Genomic DNA, 12,282 nt, shown 5'->3' with positions numbered 1-12,282 from the left:
ATAGACTTAACATATGATCCAGCAATCCCACTCCTGGGCATATATCCAGAGGAAACTCTAATTCAAAAAGGTACATGCACTCTAATGTTAATAGCAGCACTATTTACAATAGCCAAGACACGGAAGCAACCTAAATGTCCATCAACAGATGATTGGATGAAGAAGTGTCGTATATATACACAATGAAGTACTACTCAGCCATAAAAAAGAATAAAATAATGTCATTTGCAGCAACACAGACAGACCTGGAGATTATCATAATAAGTGAAGTAAGCCAGAAAGAGAAAGAAAAATACCATATAATATCACTTATATGTGGAAACCAAAAAAAAAAAAAAGAAGAAGACAAACTTATTTACAAAACAGGAACTGATTCATAGACATAGAAAACAAAGTTATGGTTACCAGGGGGAAAAGGGGAGGGTGGAGGTATAAACTGGGAGTTTGGGATTTGCAAATACTAACTACTGTATATAAAATAAATAAACAAGTTCCTACTGTATAGCACAGGGAACTATATTCAATATCTTGTAATAATGTATAATGAAAAAGAGCATGAAAAGAAATATGTATGTATATATGTATAACTGAATTACTATGCTGTACACCAGAAATTATCACATTGTAAATTGACTATACTTCAATTTAAAAAAAGAGGCATCCCAACCAAGATGAGCCAATAGTCAAAGAATTACCAGATATGTGAGTGAGTTTGGAAACCAGAACTTCTTAGCCAATTCATCCAAAATTGCTAGCACACAGACTCTTGAACTAAATAGTTTCTTATTATTCTAGATTTCAGAGTTGTGTGTCATACATTATTGTAACCATAGATAACTGATGCAAAAAGTAAGGAATTATGAACCATAAGAAAAAGGCAAACACAAGGAAAAAGTGAACTTTGGGGAAGTGGGAAACTGTGGCAGTTGGGACACTTTCTTGAAGTGATCTTGTCTTAATTTATATTTTTTAAAAAAGGAAGGCCATATGAATAATGAATGCTATCCAGGAAGGTGAAAATAAGATTGAAGTGGAACCAATCTAGAAATATATCATCTTGTGATCAGTTTATGAGTTTCCCCAATAATGAATCTCTCTTCATATCTTTGAATTTTATTCCATGAATTCAAACATATACAGCCTCATGTGAATATAACAAAATAATTGTAATAAAAACAAAGCAAAAACAAGTATAGAAAGAAAGAAAGAAAAGATGAGAGAAAAAATGGAAAATAACAAGTGTTGATGTAAATATGGAGAAATCTGAATCCTCATATATTGCCTCTGAGAATGTAAAATGGTACAGCTGGTATGAAAAACAGTTTTGCAGTTCCTTGTAAAGTTAAATATAGAATTACCATGTGACCCAGCAATTCTACTCCTAAGTTCATACTCAGGAGATTGGAAAACACATGTTTAAAAAATAGTTATACACACATTATTCATAGACCAATATTTACTATAACCAAAAGGTGGAAAGGAGCCAAATGTCCATCAACAGATGACTGGATAAACCAAATGTGGTATGTCCATACAATGGAATATTATTCATCCATAAAAAGAATATATTACTGATACATGATGCATGGATGAACCTTGAAAACATTATGCTAATTGAAATACAGCAGACACCAAATGCCACATATTGTTTGATACCATTCATTTGAAATATCCAGAGAGGAAAATCCAATGAGACAGAAAGTAGATTAGTGGTTTCCAGGGCATGGGGATTGAGGGAACAGTAAATGACTGCTTAATGTATATAGGGTTTCCTTTTGGGGTGATGAAAATATTCTGAAACTAGATAGGGGTGGTGGTTGCAAAGCACTGTAAATGTACTAATTACCACTGTAAATCTAAATACACTACAAAATGTATATTTTTAAATGAAATTTTATGTTATGTGAACTTTAGCTCAATAAAATAATTGTCCTCTTCACATTATTTATGAAGTTTGTAGACCAGAAGAAAAACTGAGTGGTTACAAATTTTGTTGGCCTTAACTGGGTGAGATGATGACAAGATTTAAAGAACCACAGCAAATGTCTAACATTTAAGACTACATCCTCATCATTTTTAATTGGCAAAAAGAAAAGCTGAACATTCTGGTCCTATTTGGTAGCCATGATATTAATTTCTCTAATACCAAATACATCCCAATCTGTCACCAATTGTTTCACCAAAAATGCATTTACTGGCTCATTGCATTCTAATACTCCAAAAGGCTTGATTGGTACCAGAAATCAGGCTTCCAGACATGACATCTTATTCCAAACCAAAGTCTACTTGTTGAATAACCACAAGGTTTTCATCACATACAAGCAGTAACAACTCTGCCTCTTCCTTTCAAGCAGAGGCAGTATACCACAAGAAGTTATATTCCCAAGGACATCACCCAAATTAAATGGCTGCCCCAAGGTGCTACTTTTAATTATCAAAATTAAAAAGAATTGTTTAAAGCTTTATACTTTTTAATCAACTATACTTCAGTAAAAAGATAAAAAGTAAATTAAAAAATAAAACTTTATACTTTTATCAGTAGTTAGTCAGTATAGTTGTTCTTCTAAGAAAACAAAATAACCAGTTGTTTTCATATTAAATTTACATTATTTATTTACCATTTTATAACATTGATCTATAGACTTTGGGTTTGGAAAATTCTTAGTTGTGTGTGTCTGTCCAGTTCATCATAGAATCCTTAGCACCCTGGGCCTCCATCCATGAAATGCCTGTAGTGCACCATAGCATTATAATAGTTACAAATTTCCCTGCACATTTCCGCATACCCCCAGGCAGGTCCTCAATTCTCACTCTACTTTAGAATGACATGATACAGTAAAAACCCACAACTAGGTACAGCTCCTAAAATAGAGTGATTTTATACATTTCCAATTTTTAAAGTTAGATACATTTAAATTATCTTAAATATTTTATTAATTTGTTTTACTGTTTTATTGATGTATAACATACATACTCTATTCCAAGAATTAAGTTGTAAAGAGTATAATTTAATGAATTTTTTACCTATATATGCACCCATATACTCACCATCCAGGTTAAGATTTTGAGCATTTCTAACACATCAGGAATCTCCTTCACACCCCTTCCCAATCAGCTTCCTCTCAGAGGTAACCACTAATCTTTCTATCACCATAGGTTAATCTTGCTTATTTTTGAATCTTACCAAAATAAGGGAAAGAATCATAATATTCACTGTTTTGTGTAAGCCTTTCACTCAATATAATGTTTCCTAGATTCATTCATGTTGATGCATGTGTCTGTTACTCATTCTCTTTTACTACTATTAGTTATTTCCCTTTATCACAGTTGGTTTATCCATTCACCAACTGAAGGACACTTGAGTTGTTACCATTTTTTTCTACTATGAATAAAGCTGCTATGAACAATCTTGTACCTGTCTTTTGGCAGACACACACATATATGTACACACACACATACACACATACTCACTTCTCTTAGGTATATAACTGGGAATGGAAATTGCTGAGTCATAGGGCAGGCATATATTTAGCTTAACTAGATAATGCCAAACAGTTTTCCAAAGTGGTTGCACAAATCTATACTCTCACCAAGATCTGTTTATCAAAGTGTATCATGAAGAAAATAAAAGGAAAACCACAGACTGGTAGCAAATATTCAGCAATGGACTAGTGTCCAAAATATATAAAGGACTCCTCAAATCAGTACAATACAAATCAATAATAAAAACACAAATAACCCAATTATTTTTAATGGACAAAAAGCTTGAATAGGCATTTCAGAATAAGATACTCAAGTGGCCAATAAACTCATGAAAAGGTGCTCAGTGTCATTAGTAATAGGAGTGCAGATTAAAATTATAATAACTTACCACTACACACTGTCTAGAATAGCTAAAATTTAACAGATTGACAGTATTAAATATTTATATATGATTCAAGAAATTTGCCTTGTAAAAGAGACTTTTAGAAGAGGGTATAGCTCAAATGGTAGACTGCACGCTTAGTATGCACAGGGTCCTGGGTTCAATCCACAGTACCTCCTCTAAAAAAAAGTAAATAAATAAATTTTTTAAAAAAGGGAATCTTTTAATTGCATGTTATTATCCAGCCCTCTAAACACCAATCTTACGAAGTAAGTATTATTTCCTCTATTTTACAGATGAAGAAACTTAGATTGAGAGTGTCTGATTTTCCAAAGCAATTTTTAAACTATTAAGTGGCAGAGATGAAGTTTAAACCCAAAAAATTGTGACCACAAATCCTTTTCTTTTTCATCTCTGCCTAACCTTTGGCCCAAACAGAAGAAAACTTACATGTCTGTATTACTTTGGAAAATTGTTGGCATATTTTTGACAAGATTAGCAAGATATGTCTCAAACATGGCAACAAGCTCCTTACCAGACTAAAAATTTCTGAAACAGTGAGAATATCCAAATTTCTACTCATTTGCAAAATTAGAATATGCAGACAATGTTGCAAGCAGTCTCACCCAGCTTCTTCAAGAGTGTCACCCATGAAAAATAACTCACAACCTAATAACAAATTTGTTTATCATCAGCAAGGTCCTGTCATTAAGGTGTCACATATCTGTGTGCATCATCATATTATAGTATAATGGAGTGGAAAGGGTACAAATCCTGGAGTCAGGTGAACTGGATTTGGGGCTTAGTTTTGCTACTTTTACTAGTTGAATGAGTATAACCATATACAAGATACTTTATCTAAGTTTTATTTTCTTTACTTATAAAACAAAGGGGGAAAGGAGGGATGGAATAAATTGGGAATATGGGCTTAACAAATACACTCCACTTATATAAAATAGATAAACAAGGATTTACTGTATAGCAGAACTATATTCAATATCTTGTAATAATCTATAATGGAAAAGAATCTGAAAAAGAATATAGATAGATAGATAGATAGATAGATAGATAGATAGATAGATAGATAGATATAGATATATCTGAATCACTTTGCTATACACCTGAAACTAACACAATATTGTAAATCAACTATAGTTCAATTTAGAAAGTAAATAAAAATAAATATATATACACCTAAAACTAATACAATGTTATGTGCCAATCATATCTCAGTAAAACTGAAAAAGAATTTAAAAAAAATATTAACTATTACATAGAGTCATGAATATTCAGATAAAAGCCAGATAAGATAAATGAGATAATTATCCAGAGAAAGTTATAAACCAAATTGGTACCTGAACTTCAAGAGTAGGTAGCAAATGTTTTCATCTAAATAGTTATTATTGTTTTTAATATTTTCTATGAACCTTGGAAAGTAAATTCTTGCCTCTCACTTCTCCTTCCAGTTCCACTTGTCCTATACAGACAAGGAGCGCTATGAAAATGAAGAGAGACCTGAGATCCAGAAGCAGATGCTCATTGATATGGCCAAGAAGCTACCAGTTTACACAAGAACTGGGAGTGGAGGTCAGTTCACCCAAAGTCATCTAGGGAGGCAGATCAGCAAAGATCTCAGAAAAGGCTGAATGATAAATATCTTCAGTCTAGCCCTTTTTCCCCTCCTCTTTTCTGAAAAACATTATGGAATTTTCCTCAACATTTTATTATAAAAATTTTCAAACATTCATCCAAGATGGAATAATTATATAATAAACATATATATTCTCACCACTGGAGTCTACCACTAACATTTTACTATATCGCTTTATCACATATCTGTCCACAAATCCATCCCTCTATCCATCATCCATCAAGCCATCTTATTTTTGATGCATTTTTTAACCTCAAAAATTAGTAATTATTATTATTGCTGTTGTTCTTTTGGTATAATCAAAGGTTGCTTGGATTTTTTAGGGGGAGGTAATGAGGCATATTTATTTACTCATTTCTCTTAATGGAGGTACTTGGGATTGAACCCAGGACCTCATGCATGCTAAGCACGCACTATACCACTGAGCTACACCCTTCTCCTCTTTTGATGCATTTTAAAGTAGCAGATATCAGTAGACATCCAACTAAATATTTTATTATTCTTTTTTGGGTGAAATTCACATATAAAAACTTGCACAACTCTTAAGTGTCCCATTCATTGTTTCAACAAATGTACACACCTGTGGAACTAAAACCTCTGTAAACATTACCACATCCAGAAACTTGTCTCATACTCCTTTCCAGTCAGTCCCTCCCTCCCCCCACTACCAAAGACAGTCACCATTCTGATAGTTTTCTACCATAGATTAGTTTACCTGCTCTAGAATTTTTTATAAGTGGAATCATACAGTATGTACTGTTGTGTCTGGCTTCATTTATTCAGCATAATGTTTCTGAGACTCATTTACATTCTTAGGTGTATCATTTTTTTTTTTGCTGAGTGTATTTCATTGTATGAATGTGTCATAGTTTGCTTATCTATTCACCAGTTGATGCACATTTGGTTTGTTTCCATTGTTTAGCTATTATGAGTAAATCCACTATGAACATTCTTGTACAAGTGTTTGTGCAGAGATACATCTTCATTTTCCTTCAGTAATATTCACTATGGAGCTTTACTGTTAGTCTTCATCTGCATGATTAGAACAGTACTGGCTGAACAATTCTCTGCCTTTTAAAGTTTGAAAACCAAGGCTCTTTTGACAAGTAATTCTAATATTTTTAATAAGGAAGATCGTGTTTCAAGGCTTTGAGAAATAATGCTATTAGACATTTATGTTCATCTGTTTATCATTTATTTATTCAACAAATATTTAATAGGGTCCCATATGGCAACTGGGTATATTTTAATAGAATCTGGGTATTAGATGATATTGAAGACTTGTTTATTTTGTTAGAGTATTAATGTCGTGGTGGTTATGTTTTTTAAAAAGTCTTCATGCATGCTAAAATATGATGAAAACGAGACAGACAAGAAATTATCTATATAATTTCAAACAGTAGTAAACAGAATGGTATGATAGAGCAGAGATTACAAACTAGAGGCATATGGAATGAATTAGACCCAGAGATGCATTGTTTGATATGTAACGTGCCTTTTAAAACTTTTTTTTTTACTAATTTTTAACAATTAGAGTATTTCCACATGAAAATCCACATTTCTGGCTTCTCTTGAAAACTCAGATACTCTGGCAACATTCAATCTGCGTTTTTACCTGGCATAAATTAGCTAGTGCTGAGTAGTAGCCACTCTCTTTAAACAGAGCATGAATTCTCAGGTTCTCCCACGGTCTCCAAATGGCTGCTTCACTCACTACTCACTATTCCCTGGATCCCTAAAGCATTTGTTTGCAGCTGCCTTGATCCAGAGTAATAGAGAAGCCTGCTCTGAGGAAATGTCATTTGATTTGAGCCTTAAATAAGAAAAAGTAACTTGCCATGCAAAAAGCAGAGGGACTAGCATCTCAAGCTGAAGGACCTGCAAGTACAAAAGGCCCTGAGAGAAGAGCAAATTTGCAGTATTAGAAGACTGCCAGTGAGGCTGGAATATAGTAAGGGGAGAGTGGTACAAGTTAAGGTTGAAGAGATAGGCAGAGGCCGGATGATGCAAGCCATGGTAAGGAGTTTGGCTTTTATTCTAAGGATGTTGGCAATCCATTGAAGATTTTTAGTGGAGAGTGATGTGATCAGGTTTACATTTTAACAAATTACCTGGAAAGTAATTTGTGAGGGGCAAGAATAAAAGCAGAAGTGAATAGTTAAGCAACTATTGCAGTTGTCTAAGTTAGAGGTGATGATGGCTTAAACTGGTCAATGGCATTGACCATATCTTTAAAAACATGCTGAAGGACCCAAGTGTGCATGTCCCTCTCCCCTCCTCCTTGCCTCAATTATACTCATGCTTTGGTCACCTTCCCATTGCTAGAAATAAACACAAAGGTTCTGCTGAAGCAGTAGTTCATTATGTTGAATCAATTATGTGTGCTTAAGGTACACTACAGATGGAATTATTATATTAGCTCAAATCATTCATAATTTTAGTTATTACACTTAATAATCACATTAAACAGTCGTACTCTATCAGTGAACACAGAGAAAATGAGAAGGAAAGGAAAGTGTCTTTCAACTAAGGGAAATAACAAAAGGAAGAAAGGAGGGAGAGAGGGAGGGAGAAATGATTTTTTATATCATACTTATGAAGTGAAGAGAATTCTGAACTAAGGGCTCAGAAAAACTGTACTAGTCACAGCCTTGCCACTTGCTTGCTGTATAACTTTGTGTGGGTCACTTAACATGGCTCACATTTTTATTTTCCTTATCCATGTAATTGTCAATTGAACTAATTGTTCTGGAATGTCTCTTCTAGTCTTCAAATTCTTATTCTCAGAACTACTATCTCTACCATGCTTTAGGAGTTTTATACACCTCATACAATCTCATCTCTGGAGATAGGAGATAAGTTATGAATACTTACTTTCAAATAGGAAAGTTGGAATAAACAGAGACTTAATGATTTTCCCAAGATAACTTAAGCAGTTGACAGTATAGTTTGTTTCATAATGTAGAATTTTATGATCAGATATCCAAATATGAAAACTTTTCCCTTTGCCTTCATTCCCCAAAAATGGCTTTTAAGGTTGATCCAACAGGGGAAAAAATACATACCACATTTTTCTTATGTGATCTCTCTTTTGCTTGGTAACTTGAAATGGGATGAGTGACTACCTGTAATCAGTGTATAACAAATCATTCAGATAGACTAGTATGATGTCATATTGAGCCCTAACCAGTGCTAACTACCATGTTTTTTCTATAGCTGTAAGATTCTGTGACCGGTGCCATTTGATCAAGCCAGATCGCTGCCACCACTGCTCTGTCTGTGCCATGTAAGTGACAGCCATATTTCCCCTGGGCTGAACTTGGCCACTAATGTTTGCCTTGACAACCAAGTGATTGATCATAACATGTAACCATATCTAGACAAGAGCATTTCCTTTCAATCATAATGAGCACAAATGAGCCAAATACCCTCACAGGGGTGATGATGAGTCAAAGTACTGAATAGGAAATAGAAATAGAACCTCATTTTAAAAATAAAAATTTTATTTTAGAACAGTTTTAGATTTATAGAATTATTGTAAAGATAGTTCTTATATGTCCCACACCGCTTCTCCTAGTATTAATATCTTATATTAATATGGTACTTTTGTTACCATTAATGAACTGACATCATTTTTCTATGTTTCTTTTAACAATATAGCATTTTTTGATTTATAATCATTTTACAATGTTGTGTCAAATTCTAGTTTAGAGCACGATTTTTCAGTTATACATGAACATATATATATTGATTGTCACATTTTATTCTCTGTGTGCTACCGTAAGATCTTGTGTATATTTCTCTGTGCTATACAGTATAATCTTGTTTATCTATTCTACAATTTTGAAATCCCATCTATCCCTTCCCACCCTCTGCCCCCTTGGCAACCACAAGTTTGTATTCTATGTCTATGAGTCTGTTTTTGTTTTGTATTTATGCTTTGTTTGTTTGCTTGTTTTAGGTTCCACATATGAGCGATCTCATATGGTATTTTTCTTTCTCTTTCTGGCTTACTTCACTTAGAATGACATTCTCCCAAAGTAATAAAATACCTAGGAATAAATCTAACCAAGGAGGTGAAAGAATTATATACAGAAAACTATAAACCATTGATGAAGGAAATTAAAGAAGACTTTAAAAAATGGAAAGATATCTCATGCCCTTGGATTGGAAGAATCAATATTGTTAAAATGATCACACTGCCCAAGGCAATCTACAGATTTAATGCAATCCCCATCAAATTACCCAGGACATATTTCACAGAACCAGAACACATCATAATAAAATTCATATGGAACCATCAAAGACATAGAATTGCCAAAGCATTACTGAAGAAAAAGAAAGAGGCTTGAGGAATAACTCTCCCAGACTTCAGACAATACTATAGAGCTACAGTCATCAAGACAGCATGGTATTGGTATAAAAACAGACATATAGACCAATAGAACAGAATAGAGAGCCCAGACATGAACCCACAAACTTTTGGTCAACTCATCTTTGACAAAGGAGGCAAGAATATACAATGGAATAGAGACAGTCTCTTCAGCAAATGGTGTTGGGAAAACTGGACAGCAGCATGTAAATCAATGAAGCTAGAACACTCCCTTACACCATACACAAAAATCAACTCAAAATGGATCAAAGACTTAAACATAAGATAAGATACAATAAACCTCCTTGAAGAAAATATAGGCAAAACATTATCTGACATACATCTCAAAAATGTTCTAGAACAGTCTACTCAAGCAATAGAAATAAAAGCAAGATTTTTTTATTTTTAACTGAAGTGCATACTCTATTTAGATTTCTTCAGTTTTTCTCTAATTTTCTTTTTCTTTTCCAGGATCCCATGGAGGATACCACATAACATTTATTTGTCATGTCTTTTTAGGCTTCTCTTAGCTGTGACGGTTTCTCAGACTTTACTTGTTTTTGATAACCTTGAGAGTTTTTAGAATTGATGATCGGGTATTTTGTGGAATATCCCTCAGTTGGGACCTGTCTGATATTTTTCTCATGATTAGACTTGGGTAATGTTTTTAGGGGGAGGAAGACCAGAGAAGTAAAGTGCCACTCTCATTATATCATATCAAGGGTACATAGCATAAAGATGACTTATCACTGCAATGTTAATCTTAACCATCTGGCTGAGATAGTGTTTGTCAGATTTCTCCACCGTAAAGTTTCTCTTCCTCCACCACCCCACTTCCATACTATAATCTTTGGAAAGAAGTCTCTATATGTAGCCAACACAAAAGAAATGAGGAGTTATACTCCCCCTCCTTGAAGGCAAAGTATCTATATAAGTTATCTGGAATTCCTGTACATGAGTGATTGTCTCTTCTCCCTGATTTATTTATTTAATCATTTACTTGTCTCAATATGTAGACAGGGATAAACACTTTATTTTTAGGGTTATAACACAATACTACTTTATTTTGTTACTCAAATTGGTCATTTTGTAAAATCCCATTTTTATGTTAATAAATATAATCTTCATGTCTTTCTTCTTGGGTACTTGTTCCATCCATGTTTCTCTTACCCTTGATTCAATTACAGGCTATAGCCATGTTTTCTTCTTTACTTTTATTAAACTGAGTAAATAAAATGAGGGGAGATATCTTGGACCTCTTCTGTGTATCAATATCTTAGAGTTCTCAACTTCTTTTAAAGGTTGGACTTTGAGACATATAACTTGCTTCCAGCATTATCCTCAAAAGTGGTGTGATTGGTTCATCCTAGGAACAACAGAACACAATAGTTTTAGAGTAGCTATAGTAGAAATCTGGGAATGAGTGTACTGGCACCATGTAAAAATAATGGTGATACCTTGAGTTCAATTCTGAAGTTTATCACACTGTATTCTGTTCCTTTTGTAGGTGTGTATTAAAGATGGACCACCATTGTCCTTGGTATGTCCCTTTGATTTGTTTCTCTCTTCTAATAGGGTCAAAGTTGCTCAATAGGCTTACTTTCCTAAGCATAGTTGTAAATTGCCTGTTTATGCTCCCATCATTTACTGAAGTTTGTATTTGTGTGGGTGACAGGGGAGGGGTAACATTTTAAAGCAAGAATAAATAACCACCAAAGGTAAGGTAGTGAATTCCCAGTGTCTCAGAGCTAATGATCTCTTGTCCATTAGCTATAATAATGAAAGAAAGCACAAAAGTTCTCCTCTTTGACATTATACAATTCAGTTCTGTTGTTAGCTGTCTTGATGTTTGAAATACTCCAGATTATTAGCTTAGGCAGTTTTCCAAATTTTGTATGTCTGTTCTAGAGAATCAGTCTGAAATCATCTAACTATAAAGAGCAACACTATACTAAGTATAGCTGCTGAGTTTGTAGTAGGTTTTCAGCATCCAAGATCCAGGTTGCTTTGGTGTGTCAGGAACCAGTTCAGAACTATTAGGTAGGCCAAGTGTCTCTGTGTCTGTAAATCAAAGGAGAAACAAGTAAGACATGAACTTGTTTTTCCAGTCTGTTCCTATTAAGGGACTTCTATTTCTGTTGAGTTTCTACACAACACATAATGAAGCAACAGCAGTAACATACTTCCATTGTTTAGTTCATTATGTCATTGTGTATCAGTGTGTTCTAATGGATCCTGATTTTAAATTAGTTTTTATATTCTTTCTTTTAGGGTTAATAACTGCATTGGATTTTCCAACTACAAATTCTTCCTTCAGTTCTTAGCTTATTCTGTTCTCTACTGCCTGTATATTGCTACAACAGTCTTCAGCTATTTCATCAAATACTGGAGAGT

At 33.8% G+C, this 12,282-nt stretch overlaps 1 protein-coding gene across 4 annotated transcripts in view; it reads left to right on the top strand.

Moving 5' to 3' along the window:
- The window catches only part of ZDHHC15 (zDHHC palmitoyltransferase 15), a 111,359-nt gene that overhangs the window by 58,706 nt on the left and 40,371 nt on the right, over window positions 1-12,282 (top strand). For all 4 annotated transcript variants that reach the window (XM_072955851.1, XM_006217166.4, XM_072955852.1 and 1 more), the window contains 4 exons: window positions 5,332-5,452; window positions 8,733-8,802; window positions 11,396-11,428; window positions 12,160-12,280. In XM_072955851.1, the coding sequence (XP_072811952.1) occupies window positions 5,332-5,452; window positions 8,733-8,802; window positions 11,396-11,428; window positions 12,160-12,280 (345 nt within the window). The remainder of the gene's footprint in view (window positions 1-5,331; window positions 5,453-8,732; window positions 8,803-11,395; window positions 11,429-12,159; window positions 12,281-12,282) is intronic.

The sequence above is a fragment of the Vicugna pacos genome, chromosome X (genome assembly GCF_048564905.1).
Source record: "Vicugna pacos chromosome X, VicPac4, whole genome shotgun sequence".
Classification (NCBI taxonomy): domain Eukaryota; kingdom Metazoa; phylum Chordata; class Mammalia; order Artiodactyla; family Camelidae; genus Vicugna; species Vicugna pacos.
The sequence above is the reverse complement of the archived record's forward strand: the minus strand, read 5'-3'. Positions and strand labels throughout refer to the sequence as shown.